The sequence below is a fragment of the Quercus lobata genome, chromosome 2 (assembly GCF_001633185.2).
Source record: "Quercus lobata isolate SW786 chromosome 2, ValleyOak3.0 Primary Assembly, whole genome shotgun sequence".
Lineage (NCBI taxonomy): Eukaryota > Viridiplantae > Streptophyta > Magnoliopsida > Fagales > Fagaceae > Quercus > Quercus lobata.
The window spans coordinates 34,978,647-35,002,224 of NC_044905.1; the positions used below are offsets into that span (position 1 = coordinate 34,978,647).

Sequence of the window (23,578 nt, forward strand, 5' to 3'; positions counted from 1 at the left end):
AGCATGGTCCATAAAATGGGTGGAAAGGCGGTGAAACTGTTCTCGGACTCGAGGTTGGTCGTTGGCCAGGTGATTGGAGAGTTGGAGGCCAGAGACCCAAGGATGCAAGGGTATCTGGACCGGGTTAGGCGTATACGAACAAAGTTCGAATCTTTCGACGTATTACATATTCCACGAGGTGAAAATACCCATGTTGACTCCTTAGCGACCCTTGCCACCTCTTTAGTACGAAATTTCCCTCGGGTGATTATCGTCGAAGACTTGCGTACTCCCACTTCACCAGAAAAGGAGGTTTGCCAAATTCGTCAAGCTAGTTTGCTGCCATGCTGGATTGACCCTATATTAAAATTTCTCGACAGTGACGTGTTGCCCGAAGATAAGGTGGAAGCTGAGAAAATACGAAGGAGAGCACCTCGGTACTGGTTATCCGAGGATAAAAAGCTATACAGACGGTCCTTCTCTGGGCCATACTTGCTCTGCGTGCCTCCTGAGACAGCAGAGTCAGTCCTGGAAGAGTTGCATGAGGGCATTTGTGGAAGCCATACAGGGGGAAGGTCCCTGTCATGCCGAGCACTAACGCAAGGTTATTGGTGGCCGAATATGCAGAAAGAAGCGTAGGAGTACGTTAAGAAATGCGATCAATGTCAAAGATATGCTCTGAATATCCACCAACCGGGAGGAGTTCTTAACCCTCTCTCAAGCCCTTGGCCCTTTGCACAATGGGGGCTGGACATTGTCGGCCCTTTTCCTAAAGCTATAGGAAACAAGAAGTACCTGCTGGTCGGCACAGACTACTTTACTAAATGGGTTGAAGCTGAACCCTTGGCGAACATCAGGGACGTAGATGTGAAGAAGTTTGTCTGGAAGAACATTGTTACGCGATTTGGAATCCCACGAGCTCTTGTTTCGGACAACGGGCTCCAGTTCGATAGCAATGCCTTTAGGAAATACTGTTCAGAACTGGGGATAAGAAACAGATATTCCATTCCGGCTTATCCGCAAGGCAATGGGCAGGCTGAAGCTGTTAACAAAGTCATTGTCAATGGGCTTAAGAAGAGACTAGACGATGCGAAAGGAAAATGGGTGGAAGAACTACCACATGTACTTTGGACGTATCGGACAACACCCCGACGTTCGACGGGGGAAACTCCCTTCTCCATGACCTATGGGGCCGAGGCCGTTATTCCTTTGGAAACTGGATTCCCAACGCTGAAGACCAGTGCATTCTCTTTGAGTAATAATGATGCGATGTTGGAAAAAAGTTTAGACCTGATTGAAGAACGAAGGGAGAGCACGATGGTTCGGCTAGCTTACTATCAGCACAAACTCAAGCAGGGCTACGATAGCAATGTGAGGATGAGGCCGTTAGCCATAGGAGATCTGGTGCTGAGAAAAGTCCTGGGCGCTACTAAGAATCCAAATTGGGGAAAACTGGGGCCCAATTGGGAGGGACCATATCGGATTACTTCTGTAGCAGGAATAGAGGTTTACTATCTAGAGGACCTAGATGAAAAACCTGTACTCCATCCTTGGAATGTAAACAATCTCAGAAGGTATTATTATTAGTAAATAAGTTTCAATTCAAGTATTCTCTTTTAACTTACGTCTATTATGCATCCTGTAAATCTTGCATCCTATCATATCATACTGAATTGTTAAATAGAAACTAAGTTATGCCAGGTCCTTGGATCGCAAACCTAGTGGAAATTAACATCCTATCATACTGAATTGTTAAACAGAAACTAAGTTATGCCAGGTCCTCGGATCGCAAACCTAGTGGAAGTTAACATCCTATCATACTGAATTGTTAAACAGAAACTAAGTTATGCCAGGTCCTCGGATCACAAACCTAGTGGAAATTAACATCCTATCATACTGAATTGTTAAACAGAAACTAAGTTATGCCAGGTCCTCGGATCGCAAACCTAGTGGAAATTAACATCCTATCATACTGAATTGTTAAACAGAAACTAAGTTATGCCAGGTCCTCGGTTCGCAAATTTAGTGAAAATTAACATCCTATCATACTGAATTGTTAAACAGAAACTAAGTTATGCCAGGTCCTCGGATCGCAAACCTAGTGGAAATTAACATCCTATCATACTGAATTGTTAAACAGAAGCTAAGTTATGCCAGGTCCTCGGATCACAAACCTAGTGGAAATTAACATCCTATCATACTGAATTGTTAAACAGAAACTAAGTTATGCCAGGTCCTCGGATCGCAAACCTAGTGGAAATTAACATCCTATCATACTGAATTGTTAAACAGAAACTAAGTTATGCCAGGTCCTCGGATCGTGAACTTGGTGGAAATTGACATCCTATCATTCATACTGTGTTGTTAAATAGAAACTATGTTATGCCAGGTCCTTGGACCGCAAACTTAGTAGAAATTAACGTCTTGTGATTTATATTAATACGTGGAACAGAGGCTAAGTTATGCCAAATCCGCGGACCACAAATTCGGTAGAAATTGACCTTCTAAGTTGTGTATTGAATTATTAAATGATAAATAGAGTGGTGATGAGTTTTCTAAACCATAAACTTGGTGAAAGTAATGCCCTATGAACATTCGTTAAGGAGTTAGAACGAGAAAGCTTCGAATGCAAGATTGGCGTACAATGAAAAAGGTGGTTGAAATAAACCCATACAAAATTACGACGACAAAGTAAATAAGTATGAAGCTAACTTGGAGCCGTCAGAATGATAAGAAAGTAAGCGAAAAAGTCCCCTATTCGGTGTCTATTTAAAATTACAAAACAATTTCTACTCTTTTACTTTTAATTGGTAATGCCCCCAGTTGATAGAACTGTGGAGTCTAATTCTTGTTGAAAACCCTGTGAGGCCGTCTCCGCCTTCGAAGCAGGGGTGGATTTGTTTGGGGAAGCTCCTGGAGGGGAATTACGAGGCAAAACCTCCTCGTTAGGGTTAATAGCTGGAGAAGGAGTATCAGCCTGGTCTGGTTGAGGAGCTGAGGAGCGTATCGCTTCGGGGTAATATACGTTCTCTGGCTTGCGTAGTTCCGATGAGGCTTCAACCCCAGCACGGTTAAGAGCCTCGCTCCACGTTCTCGCGCAGAAGATGCGGCACACCTCTGGAACTTCGGCTCTTAAAGCTTTCTCAGTTTTAGCTATCCCAATTTCGTAGCCCCTCTGCTCGGCTTCATTCATTGCCTGTTCGGACTTGATTTTCGCTTTCTCGGCTTGTTCTTTGAGCTTTTCAGCTTTCTCCCTTAGCCTCTGAGTTTCTTCTAGATGCTTCTTGAGAACAAGAACTTGCTCCTGAGTCTTCTTCAGCTCGGCATTCGCCTCGCGCAGAAGCTTGGCTTGTTCCTCGGCCTGCTTCTGGTAGCCTTCTGATGTCGATTCAGCACTCTTGCGAGCTTCTTCTTCGACCTGTAGTTTTTTCCTTGCGTCGATTAGATCCTGTTCAGATTTGGACAAGGTCTGTACAATCATTACCCTTCTTTTCCTTTCACCATCTAGCTGGTTGGAGCAAGCATTGAGCATCTCATCTAGCTTGAAAGTATTTTGGATGATCTGTAAGAAATGGGGAGGGTGAGTTAGCGTTATAGTTAACGAAAAGTGCGCATTAGTAAAGTAACCGTTACAGAATGAAACAGTGTAAAAGACAGCTTCTCACCATGCCCAAGTATCGTTTGTTGTCAAGGATGATGTGATTCTTCCTTACATTCTTTATCTCAGCCATATCTTTTGGGAGCAGTAAGGCCTCCTCTATGGCCGAGGCTACATGACACCCAATGCCGCCATTAAAGTCCCTTATAGAGGCATCGTCTCGCAGGGGCTCCCCACCGAGCATAGGAGCTGGCAGCCACGCTTGTGAATCAGGATGTGGGGAGTCGGATTTCTCTTGGCCCCACGTAGCGGGGTGCCTAGTTTTCTGCTGCTTTGCAGCTCGCTGGACATCCTCCTCTTGAGTGGGACGAGATTTGCTCGCATCTGCCACCTCCTTACCCTTCTGTTCCCTGCGTTTTTCTTGCTCGGCAGTGCTGGGCGGCGCTGGTTGTGGAGATGATCGAGGAGAGTGGCGAGGAATTGGAGGAGGAGACCTGGCTGGAAGAGATGAAGCTTGGGATGGTGTTGTTTGGGCAGGTGCAGACTTTCCCTGTTGACTTTCCACCAGCTCCATCAAGCTTTTCTGGGGCTTCCTTTGCTTCCCCATCTCGTCAGGACTTTCCTCGGGGCTTGTGGGCTGATCGAAAATCCCGAAGTCGTCCGCAGATCCAGATACCGTTACAACGGTTTCCTTGTCTTTTCCCCTTTTCCTTGCCCTATTGGTTCCCTTTTTCTTGAGGGAAGGTGAGGGTGAAGAAGGTCCCGCCAAGACGCTGGCCACGAAAAGAGGCTCTGTGCGAGGTGTGTATTTGGGAAGTGGAATGCCCTCTGGAACAATAAACCCTTCGTAGGCAACACTGATACGGCGAAACCGAGGATCGCGTGCCCTAATCATGCACTTCGGCGCCTGGAAACCAAAAGAAAGGGGGGCATAGCCCAGAATTAAATGTGCTGCCCGTAGCTGACCATCAGCCTCGTTCACGTATATTTCAGCTTTCAATAATATGTCTAGGCTCGTTTTATTGACTAATCTGAGATTGGGCTTCGTGTAGCGTCTATCTGCAAAACCGTAGATTCTGAAGTTAAAAGTTGTAGGACACGAAAATAATAAAGGTAAATAAAATATGTGCGCAAGCTAAATAGCATAGAACTATAACTCCGCACCCACCTGGTGTTCCTTCTACTGTCGGGCAAGGTAGACCATCATGCCATTCCCTAGAAAAAATAAGAAAATCCTCTTTTAGGTTCTTATTTGAAGTGGGGAGGCACTGAATTAGCCTTACTTCAGGATATCTCGACTTGAGATAATAATCCTGGTCAGCTAGGCGGTGAAGACTGTACACCCAATTCACGTCGTGATGAGTTAGCTTTAGATCCATTCTCTGATTCAGAGCGTCTACACTTCCCAGGACCCTAAACATATTGGGAGCACATTGGGTGGGGGATAACCTAAAGAAGCTGAGGTAACCCCTGGTGATACTACCCATAGGGATAGTCATCCCGCCCTCAATAAAGGCGATCATGGGGATAACTACTTCCCCAGTTTGCCTGGCATGAGCCCACTCCCCTTGGGCTGCATACCTCATCCCTACCGATGGGGGGATCTTGTACTTAGAGCGGAAGTTTCTAATACCCTCCTCGGAGTCAACGAGACATCGAAAGGGATTCCTCTGTTTCCCCATTTTTCTAAAAAAAAAAACTTAGCAGAAAAGAATTTTTTGGCTTTAAACAAAAATGGTAAAAACTTCAAGAGGACTTACAGGTTCAAAGGAAGGACCTCGGACAACGTACAATTATTTGTAGTCGCTAGGAGAACAGCGAAGACTGGAAGAAGGCAGATTCAATGTATAAAGCTCTGGAACCACGTAACCATCAAGGATAAGGTGCAGGTTCAATTAGGGAGCGCCTTTATAGTCATGTGAAGATTGTGAGCGGTAAAATTCCCGCTCACAAAACAAGAGAAGTCCCCTACCATTTGATTTGGATCTCACCGTCGAACGTGGGAGACAAGGGAGTTGTCAGAATTTAATGCTGCCAAAATCAGGGTGCTGAAGCGTCAGGGGCATGCCCCAAAATGCGCACAGGTGCAGGCTTATGACGTCAAAATCCACCTTTTCTCCCGAGGAGTCGAAAAGTAGGATTTTGAGGGGCTATTGTGGGGATCGTTCGATTAATGGGCTCGTAGGGTTCAGAATTTGTTCAGAATTGTTGGGCTCGTGGCCCATCCGAGGCCGTAAACCCGTCCGAGGACACCATGCTCCTCGGCAGTACGCGTCCGAGGACGATCAGGACGTGATCTCACTGCGATTAGATCTCAGAATTAGGTCATCGCAAAGGATAGAGTGGCCGACTAAAGATGAAAGAGATAAGGCAAACAAATATCTGAAACTACAGCTGCCTCCGCATTAATGACCTCTCAACCAACTCTCTGGCCGCATTAATGTGGAGGTGATACCTGAACAGTAGGGAAGCAGCCTTACAGCTGCCCATAGGAATTTCCAAGAGGAGCCAGATGGGACAGAAAGAAATCCTCCGGACACAACCTACACGTGTGCGGCAAGGATGGAGCGCAAATGGGAGTATATAAACTAAAAGAAGAACATGAAGAAGAGGATCGGGACAGAAAAAGAGGAAGAAGAAGAACAGACATAAACTGGAAAGAAGAAAGTAAGAGAATAAAGAGAGAGTTGCGCTAGTCACTAGAAGAACAAGATTGATAGACCAACTTTGAAACTTGAACGGGCTGAAGAGCAAATCTTTGGAGGAGATACCGCAGTTAACCTAGTTCTTTACACCCACGCTCTACAAATCATATTGTCTGGGCCTTTTACGTGCGAACCCAATACTGTTTAGGTTCGTTACAAAATCGTGTCCTTACAAACTTTATCCCAAAAAAATAGTTAATGTTTTTAGATTGTTATTAGATTTTTTTTTTTTTTTTTAGTTTACGTTAAAGTTAATAAATATTAGCTTTTTTTTGTTATTTATTCCAAAAGAAAAAAAATGAGAAGAAAAAATAATACTTTTAAATTTGTTACTTTATTATTAGGAAATAGATGATGTAGGATAAATGTTTATCCCAAAAAAAAAAAAAATACTAGTCTAAGCTAGTAAAATTGTTACTTTATAAAATTATAAAAATAAAAAAGGAGAAGTTCATTAGAACACTTATTGTTACTTTATCCAAAGAAGTTGATAAAGATCAAAAACTTTTTGTTTTTATCTAAAACTTAAGTGAATGAATTTATTGAAAAATCTAAAAATCTAAAAAAATTTCTGCAATTTGGTAAAGCTAATTGGCACAACCATGGTTTCTAAGTCCAACTTTTATTATATAGTATATGATTTATATAATTAATTCTACCATAGATTAAATGAGCTAAAGTACTGGACAACATTTCTTTTCTTAACTTTGAATAAAATCAAATAGGGAAACCAATTATATATATATATATATATATATATATTGATTTAACCAATTAATATCTCATAGTCACATAAACAATGAAGTACATGCTTTCATTGTACTTCATTTTCTGTACTACAAGGAAACGATATACTATAAAAATCATGCAAGCCACGATCTCACATTCTCACTACAATGTTTTCAATCCTCCTGATTGTTTGTCCTTGATCAAGTGTTTTCAATGTCTAAAATATTTCTCTTGCATCCTGAGTTTTGTTTCCTATCGCATTCATACCAAAATGTTATCATCATTTTTGGAGTCGACCCCACAATTTCGGCATCTTCGATGTAGAAAGCAAGTGGACGGATGAAACCTAGAAAGGTGTCAAGGTAAATATTGGTGCATGCAAATTAAATTGATTTTATTGAAGGTAATGCCAGAGTTCATTGATTGCTAATAAAATTCTTGTGTGCCATACAAATCCTTTTCGATGTGAAACCTGCAGGCATGAAAAAGAAGTTCATTATACTAGCTCAGTAGCTCCCAAGAGGTTATATTATACACACACATATATATATATATATATATATATATCAAATCTCACAAATTAGGTTGATTACCTTTTAACACGAGTTAAAGGCGTCTCACAAAGAGTCAGTTGAGCTTATTTGAAAATTTAAAGTATAGGAGAAAAGGCAGTGTTGTTGTAGTGCTTATCTGTTATCTCTTTCTTAGGCATATAAATAAATGTCTTTAAAACTTAGGTTCCCTGCTAGGTTTGGCTAAGTGATGCAATAAACTAAGGCAACTAGTCTAACAGCACGTTTCAATGTTTTTTTTTTTTGGTTTTTCTCAAGTAAAAGATACTACAAAAGATTGGTATATTCTGATGCCCCTTCGATATTCACAAACTAATTGCCCACCGAAGAAATAAAAAATAATGCCATTTGCTTGGCATCTTATTATTCATTACCACAGAAATATATATTATATTTAAGGGATTGTCCATTTTGTCATAATTCACATGGTTTGCTAGAGAAATCAATTAATACCCCTCCCGATAAAGACAAAGTCGTTGTCCATGTATTATCATAATTCACAATATTTATTTCCTTACTACTCAATATGAGCTTTTTTTTGTCTTCTTGTGCATTGTTCATATAAACGAACTTTCATAAGCTCTTAATGTGAAAATGTGTTGTTTTATAAGTATTCTATTGGATCATACAGATTGATAGATATTTAGGAAAAAATTGGCTTTTGTCCATTTCAAAAAAACAATCCAGCATTTTGCCCTCTTTTCCAAATTAATTAGGGAAATGCCCCTCTTTTGAAACTTGATTTTCTCAAAATCGAGCTAAGCCCTATAGTGACATTTTTAAGGATCCTATAGTGACATTTTTAAGGAACTATAGTGGCGTTTTGTAATCCGATTTTCATGAAGTCGAGTTATAGGTAAAAAAAAAAGAAAAAAAATTGCATGTAACTCGACTTCATGGAAATTAGATTACAAAACACCACTATAGGTCCTTAAAACGTTACTATAGGCTCCTTAAAACACTATAGGCTCCTTAAAACTATAAGGGCTCAAGAATTTTTTTTTTTTTTTTTTTTTTTTTTTTTTTTTTATAACTCGATTTTGAGAAAATCGAGTTTCAAAAGAGAGACATTTCCTAATTAGTTTGGAAAAAGGGGCAAAATGCTAGATTTTTTTTTTTGAAAGGGGCATTTGCCCATTTTCTCCTAGATATTTATAATAGCGTCAGGCTGAATATATAATTTAGTCAAAAAAACATCAGCGTCTATACTAAATGATGGTATAATTTATTTGATTTTAAGACTAAGCAGCACCTGTGACTTTTTTATTTTTTTTATATTTAATTTTTTTTTATATCTAAGCTAAGAAAGATTAGATAAACTAAACTACATGAAAGTTATTAGATTATTATTCACCTTCAGTGGTTAAGCATCTGTAATGTTGAATATGCATGTGCATTATTCGTTACTAGATATATTACTCCCATAGGCCACAGGAACTTAGTGTTTGGTGAGGTACCAACTTGCACAAATAAATTAATGCGGTGGTATGCCTATTCAGTATTTAATATAATATAAACATAGTTTATATATATATATATATCGATTACAAGTATTTTTTTTCCTGCCATTCTATTATAATCGAAACCATTTTTTTATTCTAAAAAGTTAAGAAAAGCTTTGACGAAGGTGTTTCAGTACAAATTAAGCTACAACCACTTAAAAATAAAAAGGGCACCCAACATCACTTTTAATTATCATTTATTTTAATTTTAATTTAAAAAAGAAAAGAAAAGAAAGGGTGAGCCAGCAAGTTTGCACTGGCCTTACATGTGTGCCAAGCGAAAACAATATATATAGTTCGGGGCCAATGGTTAGCATGATTTTGAAAAAACTTTATCAACGTGTAGTTCGGGGCCAATGGTTAGCATGATTTTGAAAAAACTTTATCAACGTGATTTTCAACATGCAGCCTGATGAACTGCCTTTATCAAAAGCAACATCTAGGATCTGGCTAGCTAGATTGAATACCATGTTTTACTTGGAAAAGATAACGATGACCATTCTTAATTACACCTAAAATAGTGTTAAGATGTACAAATGCTTAATAGTTAATACCAATTATCCAGGGTTATATAATAACATTATCCACTACTTTGCCTGTAGTTTGCTTTTTAAAGAGCCTTGGATGACATGAAAGCATTTTAAATTTCAAAATGTGGTCAATCACGGTTGTATTGTAAAAATGGTTATGCTTCTCTTATTATTATGGTATATTCATATTTATTTATTTGTTTTATAGGCGTGGAGATTCGTGCCGTTCACATGTAACCTTTCCCTAACATTAATATATCTTGATTTAATAATAAAAAAGGGCAAGCACGTTTGAATCCAACAGTGCTTTAAGGTTCTGAGAAAAAGACTTTTTTTTATTGATAAAATGAACTAAACTTCTGGGAATGGATGCTTATGGGGTGTTTGGTGAGTGTTTTTAAACAATAATTTTCAGTTTTTAAACAATATTTTATATATTTTTATACATTTTTTTACCTACACGTATTTTCACAAAAATTTTTAAATAATAATTTTTAATTTTTAAACACATATACTAAACGGGTCTTATATATTTTATATTAGATGCTTAATTATGAGCTTTAAATGCAAGATGGTATCTTTTAGCGGTGGTACCGACTTGGCGTGCTAGATAACAATGAAAAGTGACACGACGTGGATTCTGATTCCATTAGAAATATCTTACGTATCACTTCCTTTAATTAAAGGGGTTACTCTCTTTTACTCTCAGCACATGATTCATAAATTTTATTATATTTACCAATAGGCAGGTGATTTTGTTTGACCACTCCACTGAAATCAATCTCTATCTTTTTTAACATCCTTTTAGGCCGCCGGATTGGTAAAAAGTTTGAATAGAAATGTCTCAATTTCCATATTCAACTGGAGAAATATTATATTTACCAAAAATTGTTCAAAGTAAACCATTATTACTAAGTAAAAAAGTAATATAAGTTATGAGCCTAGATTGGAATTAGTATTAATTTATTCTCTAAAATTTGTTGTGAAATTATTATAAAAATATTATTGATGTAACATTACTAAAATGAAGTCATTAATAAAGTAAAACAAGATATTTTTTATCTCACTAAGAATAGAGAGAATCTATTTTACCGTTGAAATTTTATTTTTTAGGACTATCACATAAAAATTTTAGCAAAAAAAAGGACTATCACATAAAATAAATAGAATTCATTTTACACTTTAAATTTTATAATTGGACCTAATATTCAAGTGAGAAAAGGAAATATATTATTATTATACTCCTAGAATATCATATAATTTTTCTTATAATATAAGAATTATCATGTCATTCAAAATTTTAAATGAGGTGACATTAACTTTTTTTTTTTTTTTTAATTTGTAATATCGATCTAATATGAACTATGAAATAGAATTACTTGAAATGAAGAAGAACTTAAGAGTCTCTTTTGATCTTCCCCACAAAATCGGATTACTGAACTTTGATGTCCTTGGAGTGCCTCTAACAGTCTCTTTTTTGATGTATTTCCATTAAAAAATCATAGCAAAATATGTCTCCAAGAAGTCTCCAATTTACTTCTGGAGTTCTTATTCGTTGTCTGTATGCTTGGTTATTTTAAAGAATTATAACAGGTGAAAAGTTACCAAGTTTGGTCTAAAGAGTAAATTTATAGGATAGTAAGTTTTAAGTAAATTTTATCATAATTCTATTTTTTTATTGAATTTTTATCATAATTCTAGAAGTACAGTAATATTACAGTATTCATTTTTCCTTTTTTGGATAAGGTATTCATCTTTAAGCAATAAAATATCATCAAATCCAGCCGAAATCTAGTCCTAATGATGACATTCTCCAGCTACTGTGTTCAACTATAGCAGAACCCTCAGCCATTCGATGGGCTCTCCACTTAGCCAATTAGGAAAGAACTTTCCAGGTTATTATCCAATGAGAGTCACGGGCATGCCTGGATCCTCTTAAGGACTATTTAGATTAAGTAGTTTGTAATATACTAACAATATATGTTAAAATGCTTATTCCATAGTACTCTATTTTAACTAAGTTCCAATGAAAATTTTCGTTTGTTAGTATGTATTTTTTGTTATTTATTTGGAAAACTTAACATCAATATTTCATATAAAATTATCACTCTATACGGTGCTTAACCTTTAGGCAAAAAGGTTCAGCAATGTGTAAAATTAGATAGTTTAAAAGTATCTATTTGGAAAACAATAAATTAGATAATCTTAAGTCTAAATTCCAAAACATGATAAAAAAAATAGGGACCAATAAACTAGAAGAGAGTGCATTAAAAAAAAGAACTAAAAGAACATTCATGTGCTAAAACCACTTAAAAAAACTATTTCTAGCTCTTCAAACAAATATTGTAAAGTGAGGTATTAAAATAGATAACATAGTTTTTTACGATACTAAAAGCTAAATTTTTAGCACTTTTGATGTGAATGCTCTAAATGAATTACACATTACTACGCGTATGCAAAATGCAGCTCTTTACCTTAAAAACCCTCAAATAATCATTTATTTGAAATCCACATATTCTCTTTTATTATAATAGTTATTTACAGTTAACTTCCTTTCTTTTGCTGAGTAGTGAGTAATTGTAAAGTTGTAATTTTCAATTATGTTTTGTTGGCATTAATTCCTTGTCAAATTTGATTATATTTCTTCAATCATTTTCCTGTATGTTTGTGGGATTCAATGTAAGGATTGAGTGTGTGAAATTGGTGAAGAATAGGACAACTTGTGACTTACTTGCGATTGGCTCGTGAGTGGACAACTTGCAACTTGCTTGCGATTGGCACACGAGTGGACAATTCGTGAAAGGTCACATGAGAAGTACATGCTAGAAACTGAAGAGTTAAGTGCCAAAAGGCATCTCGCGACTCATCTTGCGACTTGGCCAACCCGCAAGATGATCTGCGAGATCCACTGTCAACCTGTTTTAGTGTGCTTTTCTCGTTTCTTTACCCACACTATAAAAGCTTACATTACCCATGAAATTGTAAGGAGACTTTTAGAGAGAAAACCCTAGAAATCCATTTGAAAGTTAGAGATTGTAAACCCACAATCATCTACACATTTCCCTTAGTTTTCCTTTACTCCGACCTCTCTAATTACATACCCTTGAGAGGTTCTTAGCCCAAACACATACCTCTCTCAATTTGAGTGTTGAGAGTTGTTTTGGTGCCTATGGGCTATGGGAAGCATTAGATGAAGCCATTCTTTGGAGCTAATTGTGGGATCCGGATAACTAGTAAAGACAAGAATACACTTTGTTAGTTTTTAGGACTGCAATGCTAACCATTGCTCATAAAACCAATTGGTGTTAGAAAGAGGCTTGTTTTAGTCTTTAAAAGCACAAAGTCTCGCATCTGTACGTTCTATGAGTGGGCATAAGGGGCTTCGCGGTGTGTTGTACTAGCAGGTTGGGGTATCAAGCACCGATGCCACGCTTGCACATGACAACAAATATAGGGTGCTGGTTGCCCATAAGGTCAACACCCCATAGGGTCCATAAGGCCAACAATCACCCCCAAGCGACACCTCGAACCTGTACCCTTGCTTTGATTCCACTTTTAACTTCAGCTAGAACCCTCTTGAACCCAATACAAAGAAAATCTCATTTCAAGTATTGAAATACAAATCAATTGATGAAAAATACATGGCAAATTGTCATGGAATTAGCTAACAATCTAAAGATCCTAACATTATGTAAAGATATTTTTAGGTTGTCAACCATGAACAAATTGTAACTTTTAGAACTTAGTTTTTATCTAGTGTTTAGTCAAGAAATATTTTGAAACAAGACAAATGAAGTTTTGCACAGATGAAGACTTAAAAAATCAGAAAAACATGTGCAGATAAGTTTCACTTATCTCAACCAATCGAGATGCACATCTTGACCAATCGAGTTTCGGACCAGATTTCAGATCTTGCTTTTTTCTCAGCCATTGGATCTAGGGTTTTAATGGAAATTAAGTATATATATAAATACAAACCCTAGAGCACATTTTTATACATTCAAGAGGACAGTGTTTTTTACACAAATCTGGAGTTTTCCAAACATTTTTGAAGTTACAGCTGGAGACCTTGTGCAAACAACAGATCCAGTCATAAAGCAAAGTTGTTGCTTTCAGTCAACCACAGTTGATGATCTAAATCTTTGAGTGGAGATCTCAAAGCCACAAATAGAAGAGTTTGTATGCAATAGTTTCACAGTAGAAGAGCTCATAGATTCGGAGCTACACTGGTCACGCCAATAAGTACATGAGGTAGTAGTAGATTTAGGGTTAAGTCTATCGTATAATTAAACTCTGATTCTATTAGTGAAATGTTACCTTGATGATTGTTTAGGTTAAATCTTCTCCAGTTTTTTTACTTTGAAACCACAGTTTCAAAAGTTTTCCCAAGTCATCATTCTTGGTGTTCATGTGATTTGTGCTTGTTTGATGTTTAATTGATTCAGATCTATTGCATATTTATTCTAATTAATTATTTGGTTAATCTTTGATAAAATCTGAGACAATTGGGGTCTAAAACCTTAACACATTAGTATAGATATAGAGTGAGATCATGGATTTAGAAGAGTAACTCCATTTTCTCAATGAATAGCGAATCTCATCATTAATAGAATATATTATTATTTCAAAGGATAGATACCATGATGTTATATTCTCCAATTACTAAATAAGTACTCTTAGGATTATTCATTTGTGGATTGAGCTTGGTAAGACTTGAGTTCAAATTCGTAAGGAAAATTTGTAATTTCCTTCATGCTTAACCTCTAAAGGTTGGATGTTGAATGCTTTTTGTCTCTTCAGGCAACTGACATGATTGGGGAAGGAAGAGAGAATCATAGAACAGGAATACAGCCAAAAAGGAGGGACAAAAAAAAAAAAAAAAAAAATCAAATAACATGGTTTTTGATAAGCCATGAAATCAGCTAAGAATAATAACGTGGCTTGTTTAATTTGATCCTAGAAGACGGAGCTTACTCCAGGTGAGCCAAAAAGTATATGGGTAAATTAAATATACAGTAATACTTTTTAAGCTAAATGAAGAAAAAAAAAAAAAAAAAACTGAAATTGATCATGTACAAGCCGACCATCAATTTAATTGGTGGCATGACCGGTTTGTCCACAACTACAATCTTTAAATTTCTGTACTTTATTTTTTTGAGAGTATAAATATTGACCTCATTATTAATTACTAATAATTAATCCCAGAGAGTCAAAATCATGCATAGCGTTATTAACGTAGTAGGAGAAAATCGATGTGCTTTCTAGTAAACTAGCCAGTACGCTGATGAGGGGTAGAATCTAAGGTTGTGTGTTTCGGTTATAGGAAAAGTTGTCGAGGAACAAAACAGGCTGGTTATTGAAAAAATAAATAAATAAAAAGACAAGGATCGGGCACAAGAGGAACAGAATAGTTAATTATCCCATGTTTTTCACATTTGTTTTCAACATTATTTAATGTTATATATATAGTAGATTATTAAGTTTTTTTGGTTTCAAGACATTCAGTCTATAAATAGCTCTTAAAAGACATGGTGAGGGTCACAAGAGAAAGCGACTATAAGAGAGTCTTTGCTTTGATTGGTAAGAAGTTCAGCAGATATGGGAATAAAGAATATTGGTTTGGTCCTAGCATTATTCCTAGCATTTTTGTTTCTGGATGGGCCGTTTCTTTGCATGGCTGATCACCACGAAATCACCTTTGATGTAAGTTTTCTTGCACTATACTGCTTGCTCCTTGTAAAAAACAAAGACACTAGTTGAAAACTTTATAGTTTAATTGTATTCTAACAAGTACATTTACGATTCAAATTTTCTTATCTTTCATTAGTGTCGGCTCAATGGGTGAGTCAAATAGGCAACCGCTTAAGGTCCCAAATGAAAAAAGACCTCTAAATTTTTACCAATAGAGATATTCTTATACTAATAAAATTATTAATTAAGCCCTAAATATTCACCAGTAAAAAAAAAATTGTTGTTTTTTATCAAAGAAAAACCAGTTAAAGAAAAATATTTTCATTGGATTTAATCTCTCATACATAAATGTTAAAAGAACTCATTAATCTTGTACTAGTAAATAAATTTATACTCAAATTCTATTTAGAAATATCAAATATATAACTTTATTAAAATTTTCATTCATAATTTTTTAGTATTTGGTTACTTCATTCAATAAATAGTGTTTATTTTAGTTGTATAGTCATTGAATAATGTGATGGGTTTGTTTTAACTTGTAATTTTTTTCTAAAAAAATAGATTTTAAATTAAAAAAAACCAAAAGTTAAATAAATATTCTATTAATATTCAAAGTATAAAAATAGACCTCACTTAAAGTTAAATAAATTGTTGTTTTTTATCAGAGAAAAACCATTTAAAGAAAAATATTTTCATTGGATTTAATCTCTCACACATAAATGTTAAAAGAACTCATTAATCTTGTACTAGTAAATAAATTTATACTCAAATTCTATTTAGAAATATCAAATATATAACTTTATTAAAATTTTCATTCATAATTTTTTAGTATTTGGTTACTTCATTCAATAAATAGTGTTTATTTTAGTTGTATAGTCATTGAATAATGTGATGGGTTTGTTTTAACTTGTAATTTTTTTCTAAAAAAATAGATTTTAAATTAAAAAAAACCAAAAGTTAAATAAATATTCTATTAATATTCAAAGTATAAAAATAGACCTCACTTAAAGTTGTTGCCTTAGCCCCCACAATACCTTAAGCCAACCCTGTCTTTCACTATGGCATTTTTGTTTTTGTTTTTGTTTTTTTTGTTTTTTTGTTTTTTTCATGTAAACTAAAGGATCCAATTGTGAAGGGCCTGAATGATCTTGATGAATTTTCGTTTTTAAAATTATTTTTTCCTCCTTCTAATAGTGTATCATTTAAATATAAATATAAATATAAATCGTTTTTGCAGCTGGAGATGAAACCTTTTAACAAGCTGTGTAACGGGACCATCAACAAATTGGTTGTGGGCGACTTCCCTGGCCCACAAATTAATGTCAGCAGAGGCGATACGGCTTCTATTACCGTTAGGAATAACGAAGACTATAATGTTACCATTCACTGGTAATAACCTCTCTCTCTCTCTCTCTCATATTGAAGACTGTTGGTGATAATGCATTAAAAATTATAAGAAAATTTAAAATTAGAATACAACTATTCAGATGAGACCAGCAAATCTTTCTCTGGTTTAAAAGATGTTCGAGCCATTTTATGATTGGCAAAGTTCATAATCCAGTACAAATGCAACATTGCTTTTATCTGATTTAATTGATCTTTCAGGACATAACAACTTGATTGAATTGTCATTAACTTAAGAAAATTATAAATTTACTACTAAAGCGAAAAGGCTTCCAAATAAATATATTTTCTTTATCCAAATACATTAAATTTTCACATATATAATATTATTTGCAATATATTCGACAATTACACAGTATATTTTTATATATTGCTTTAATTAAGGGATTATGCCAATGTGTTTATTTGTATGAATGAGAAATATAACCAATTTTTTTTCATATAAATTTTATTGTTCACTTCTAATGATTGTTCTTTATCATAGACACCAATCGGTTTTTGATATAAGCGGGAATTAAATTTCAGATCTCTTATTCAACTATTATAGATTTTAACAGTTGAACTAACTGAAACCCACAAGTTAAAACTCTTAAAAAAAAAGTTCTAATCTCTTGAATGTTGGATCAAACCAACATTTGAAAGTTGAAGTTCTTAGCAACACCCCCCTCCCCCCACCCAAAAAAAAATAATAATAAAGAAAGTGATCATGATTTACCGGTAAACCGATGGAAGCTTTAATTTTGGTTCATCATACCATAGAATTCCTTAGATAGAGTGCATTAGTTTTCCAACTGATTTCAAATAAATAGTTGTATTGACCATTAAAACATAAACAATATTATTTTTTATAAGAGCAATTATATTCAATACGGTTGTGTGTTAGAATTCATTTAGGAAACATAACGCAATAGGTCTAAGAAACAGTAATTAAAATTTACAAAAATAAAAATAAAAAACAAGAAAAAAAAGCTCTTTTTCTAAACATTACCATATTGGTTTCAAAATGGCACCCTAGCTAGCTAGCCATTAACAAATCAGCATTATGAAGTAAAGATGATATAAAAATTGATGAATGTCAACTCATACATTTCTTTACAGGCATGGATTATCGCAACGAAAAAATCCATGGTCAGATGGTCCTGAGTATATTACACAATGTCCTATCCAACCAAAAAGTGAGTTCACTTATGAGATTAAATTTGAGGATGAAGAGGGAACTCTATGGTGGCATGCCCATAGTGACTGGGTACGTGCCACAGTACATGGTGCCATTGTTGTTAAACCTGCTGAGGGAACAACTTATCCATTTGATGAGCCAGCAGACGATTTTGTAGTCATACTCGGTAAATTAATTTCTGTCTGGAAATTTTGGGTCCAATATAGGATTGCGTTGAACATATACACGTAGAAAATAAAAACATATTAACATTAATCTAAATCTTAACCTTACTTGCTGCAGGGGAATGGTACAAGAGAGACATGAACTCAACGGTCATTGATACCTTGGAAATAGGAGGTGATCCAGACAAATCAGATTCTTACACTATCAATGGTTTTCCAGGACCTCAAGACAACTGCCCCAGTGGTATGAAAGATTATATAAATATATAATTCCTATAAGAATCAACGTTTTACCAGTCATATCATCATCAACTATTGCTAAGATAATCGAATGATAATTTTGCATAATATAGAATTAACATGACCCTTCAAGCACAGCACATGTTAGCTCCCTTTTTCGCTTATACTTGTTGTTGGAGATCGGTTTTGAGAAATAGCAAAAGATGTAGAGCTAACTAGAGATCTATGATTTGATATATTGTAGTTAGTACAATAGATCGATACCCATTTAACTAGGAGCATACAAAATTAATTTAAATTTTGTGTGACGACGACTCATCATAATTAATTAATTTGATGTTGCAGAAAGTGCATATAGTATTATGGTTATACATGGCAAGACATATCTTCTCCGCATAGTGAATGCGGCGATGAATGAAGAAATGTTCTTTGGAATCCAAGACCACAACATCACGGTGGTGGGTCAAGATGGCGCATACATAAAGCCCATAGACACCAGTTACATCATGATTACCCCAGGACAAACAATGGACGTGTTGCTCAAAGCAGACCGTCCGTTTGGTTCCTATTACATGGTTGCTAGCCCTTTTTTTGATTCATCGGCTCCGTACGATGCAAACGTAACTTCAGGAATTGTGCATTACGGTGTGGAATCAGCTGTGAGTCCTAGTCCTAGTCCTAGTCCTGCAACAGACAACTTCCCTGTCTATCCATCATTCCTTCCTCGTGTCAAAGCTAGGGAAGCCGCAGACGACTTCACAAAAAGAATAAGGTTTCGGGAAACTCCACAACTACCGATGGATGTCCCAAAAGAAATTGATGAAAGAATCTTCATCACAGTTTCTGTAAATGAGTTGCCTTGTGAAAAACTTAATTCCTGTGGAGCTGGGGCAGATGGTAATAGCAGGCACTATGCAAGCTTAAACAACATAAGTTTGCTGACCCCAACAAGGGATATATTGGATGCATACTACGAGTATTAAATTTCTGCCTTTATTTCTACTCTTGTCATAAATTATTACAAATAATAATTAGTCGAGCTCATATATACATGATTATGGACACTAAGTACTATTTCCACCACTGATATTTTGCAGCAACTTTATCGCCAATGCCCCTTCTCCTGCTCCTCTTCCTTTTGACACTGATTTTCCGGCTTTTCCTCCTACTACTTTTGACTACACAGGAGCTAATCTGCCCGAACCAACCATGTTAGGGACCAAGGTATTGATGATAGAGTATGGTAAAAATGTGGAAATAGTGTTCCAAGGGACTAATATTGGGAATCCAGAGAACCATCCAATGCATCTTCATGGTTATAGCTTCTACTTGGTTGGGACGGGTTGTGGGAACTTTTACACGGACGACCCTAATTACCATCATGATTACAATTTAGTTGATCCACCCAAAGTTAACACAATTGGAGTTCCCAAAGGTGGTTGGGCTGCGATTAGATTTAAAGCTGATAATCCTGGTAATCTCTCTCTCTTTCTAAATATGTTTCTGTGCGCGCCTGCATAATTCATTTTCACTGACATGGATGCATGATTTATATTTTCAGGGGTTTGGTTTATGCATTGTCATTTGGAAAGGCACGCCAGTTGGGGTATGGCCGGAGTCCTCATTGTGAAGAATGGAGAACAAGAAGATGAAAAAATGAATAGTCCTCCATCTGGTGGTATGCCTAAATGTTGAGTCTTTTAGAAAATGATTCGGTCCAATCTCTATGTGCCACCTCCAACTGTTTTGCTTGTTACTGTTTAGTTTGTTTTAGAAAAATGTTTCGGTTCAATCTCTAAGGGGCACCTCTAATTGGTTTGCCTGTTTGTTTAGTGTGTTTTAGAAAATGTTTCAGTGTGATCTCATAAGGACTCGAAGAATGGAAAGCGTATTGAATTAGGTCTTTTAAGACACTTTCATTTTTTGATATAATTCTCCTAATAGTATTTCATTTAAATACAAATATTCATCCTAATTGCAGCCGAGAGAGAGTTGTTACAATTCTGTGTAACAAAAGCAAGGAGTTCAAATCTTCTGTCCCACATTTTCTTCTTCACTCTATACTCCACCAATAAAAACTTACTACGTGTTCACCTAATTAATTAAATACTACTATTGATTAATAACGGCAGTATTAATAAGTCAATAATGATAGTATTTAATTAATTAGGTGAACATGTGTCAAGTTTTTATTCGTGGAGTATAGAGTGGAGTAGGAAAAGTGAGATAGAAGATTTGAACTCCAAAAGCAAGAGCTTGCTCCTTGGAAACGAAAGCTCCTCGTGAGGGCAATACAACTTGAAAGCTCAATTAATGTGAAAACACTAAAATTTGTTTAGACTCTCAAATTTAAATTACGGATAGATTGCTTTTACTCTAATTTATTAAAGTGTGAAACAAGAGTAAATGAAGCGCAATAAACTGGTAACACTACTCTAAGCCATAAGCAACCACAATGAGCAATAAAAGTAAAGTTTAAAAAGTAGAGAAGAGATACAAACACAAGATAATACCGAGACGTGTTATTAAAGAGGAAATCGAAGAACTCGGCAAAAAACCTCTCTGCAACCCTCCAAGTCAAAATCGATCCACTAGTGAATAAGTTGGAGTACATGAATATCAAAAAGACCCTCTAAGCCTAATCTACCCAATGTACTTGAACCCTCCAAGCTTCTGCTACTAACAAACTTCTCGGAATCTTGTCTTCACTAGTTTTCCGGATCCCGCAATTCTGCCTAATTGCATCTGCCACTCAATGGATTCTTCCACTCAATGGCTTCTTCCAATACTTCCCAAAGACACCAAAACTTCTCTTAACACTCAGAATGGGTGAGGTAAGTGTTTGAGCTAGAGGAAAATCAAGAAAAATTGTGTAGATGATTGTGGGTATGACAATCTCTAACTCTTAAGTGTTTTGCTAGGGTTTTCTCTCTGAAAAGCACTCCTTACAATTTCGTGGGTAATGAGGGTATATATAGTGTATATATAGTGCGTGTAAAGAATATGGTAAAACACTTTTCATTTTTGCCAAACAGAGAGTTTTGTGGGTACCTCGCGACATGGCCTTTCTCGTAAAATACTCATGAAATGACAGGCTGGCATGACTCTTTAGCTTCTATTCATGTGCTTCACACATGGCCTTTTCACGAGTTACTTTACTTGTGAGCTAGTCGCGAATCTGCACTTATTTTCATTGCATGCTTGATTCTTCACCAATCTCTCATACTCATCTCTTACAATTAAACCCATATAAATACAGGGAAAAAATTGATTGAATTACAATCAAATTTGACATGGAATTAAAGCCAACAAAGTCTAATTGGAAATCACAACTTTACAATCTCTTTCTTTGGCTATTCCGTGACAAAACCTCTAAATAGATTCTAGACTTAAACGTGAGTTTGGGAACAGAGGCAAAACTCATTCACACCTAAATCTAAAACCTGTGATGCACTTGAATCATATACACTTGTATTCTGAAACACTTGCACATAACAAATAACTTCATTAAGCACAAGACAAGTAGATTACAAGGCATGTATAAAGAACAAGTAAAATGTGATCAAGATAAACAAGATATATGAGAACATGTAGCATAACTTGATCATATAGGAACAATCATTAAGAAATGACCACAATGAACATTTAACTGGAAAATGATCATCCGGACACGCAAACAATTAAGAGCAGTGCAAAAATTAATTGCATATCCAACAAGCACATGATGCATTAAAGAAATTAAAGCAAAAAGCTATAGATAACTAAAAGCATCAAGAAATGGCTATAAAAACCAAGGTAGACAAAGTACTAAAGAAAAACTAAGTTTTAAACTAAAGTATTGAAAGCTTTAAAATAAAACACTGTAAATGAAACATAAAGCACCAAAAATAAACCAATGAACCAATGGTTCCCTACTCCTTCTTAAGCTGTACTCCCCCTCAAGCTAATCTATTCCCCCTTTTTGACCGGAATGGCCAAAGATCCTAGAATGTATCGAATTTTGAGTTTGATTTCTCCAAGTCTTGGATCTAAGAAGATAGGGCGGTGATTTTCCCTTGGAGGTATGCAAACTGGCTCTTGGAGTAGGCAATGTGCTTACTCAATAGACTATGCATTTGTTCTACCCTTTCTGGAAGAAAATCAAGATAGTCGGGAGCTAGAGCTGGTGATTGAGTAGATGACTGTGGAATGTCCTTTGGTCCACGTGTGAACTAATCAATCTCATCTTCGGTGTTGCCACCTTCAGTTTCAGCTTCTTCCCTTTGAACTTGTGTTGCACCAACTTCTCTTTCTTGACTCGGAATGTGAGCTTTACTCCTGTTAATAGTGTGCTCACTAATTGGATATTCCTTTGACATCACAGGAAGCCCACTAGGAAGTTTCACTCTTGCCTTTGAAAGTAGAGACATGATAAGGCTTGGGAATGATAGAGTCATCGTTGACTTTCTCCTCTGAACGCACTTGACAAGAAGATGGTAGATGTGACCACATATATCAATCTCCTTGTGAGTGAAGAGATCATAAAGAAAAATGGTCCTTGGCTGTGACAATGTTATCAAATTCTTCATCGGATAGTGGTTGAAGATCATGATGTAAGCCAATGCTCCCATCTCAGGAGAGAAGTCAGTTGTGTGCAAGGACTTCTTCTTGAGCTGGCCTCTAAAGATTGGCGCAAGAGGATCAAGCTTATCCTTTTCCTCATCATAGTATAGAAAGGAATCTGGAGTCATTGGAAGAATCTCTAAAAGCTCTTGGATTGACTCCCTAGATATGGTGTACTCTTTCCCCCGGACCCAGCAGTTAAGATGGTCACCTTCCACAAAGGCATTTGCAAAGAACTCCTTGATGATGTTGTCATACACACCTCCGGATGGATTAAGCAATTTGGTCCATGTCCTTTCCTTGGACACCTCTGGAATGAATGTGTTCTCCAAGGATTCAAGGTCCACACCCCTCTCCATAATGATCACAACATTCTTGTAGTATTCTATGTAGACGATATTAACACCTTCATTTCTGAATGAATCAAGGGAATGACGAGGACGCTTTGCTAATTTCTTGGTAGCTGTCTTACGAGGAGACATTTACAATAATGAACAAACACACAAACCATACACAAACATGGTAACAAACTTGATTAGATACAAGTTAGTTAAAAAACAAGGACAAATAGTGAAAAGTGCCCTAAAGAAGAAACAAATGAGCATAACATAGACACAAGAGCATTTTATATGTGCTAAAAGGTTAAAAATGACTTAACTAGCATGAATGAATGTAAAACATGTCA

The 23,578-nt window shown here is 36.0% G+C and overlaps 1 protein-coding gene across 1 annotated transcript; it reads left to right on the forward strand.

The window, feature by feature from the left end:
• The first annotated feature begins 15,213 nt into the window (after window positions 1–15,213).
• LOC115963628 (laccase-14-like) lies at window positions 15,214–20,200 on the forward strand. Its single transcript, XM_031082715.1, has 7 exons — window positions 15,214–15,318; window positions 16,544–16,695; window positions 17,809–18,053; window positions 18,170–18,292; window positions 18,637–19,267; window positions 19,389–19,765; window positions 19,853–20,200. The coding sequence occupies exons 1-7, from the start codon at window positions 15,214–15,216 to the stop codon at window positions 19,984–19,986; spliced, it is 1,767 nt and encodes a 588-aa protein (XP_030938575.1). The 3' UTR covers window positions 19,987–20,200.
• Window positions 20,201–23,578: the final 3,378 nt, after the last annotated feature.

Coding starts and splice junctions, on each gene's coding strand:
- LOC115963628 (XM_031082715.1), top strand. CDS start 15,214: ATGGGAATAAAGAATATTGGTTTGGTCCTAGCATTATTCCTAGCATTT. Junction 15,319..16,543: donor ACCACGAAATCACCTTTGAT/GTAAGTTTTCTT, acceptor TCGTTTTTGCAG/CTGGAGATGAAACCTTTTAA. Junction 19,268..19,388: donor ATATTGGATGCATACTACGA/GTATTAAATTTC, acceptor GATATTTTGCAG/CAACTTTATCGCCAATGCCC.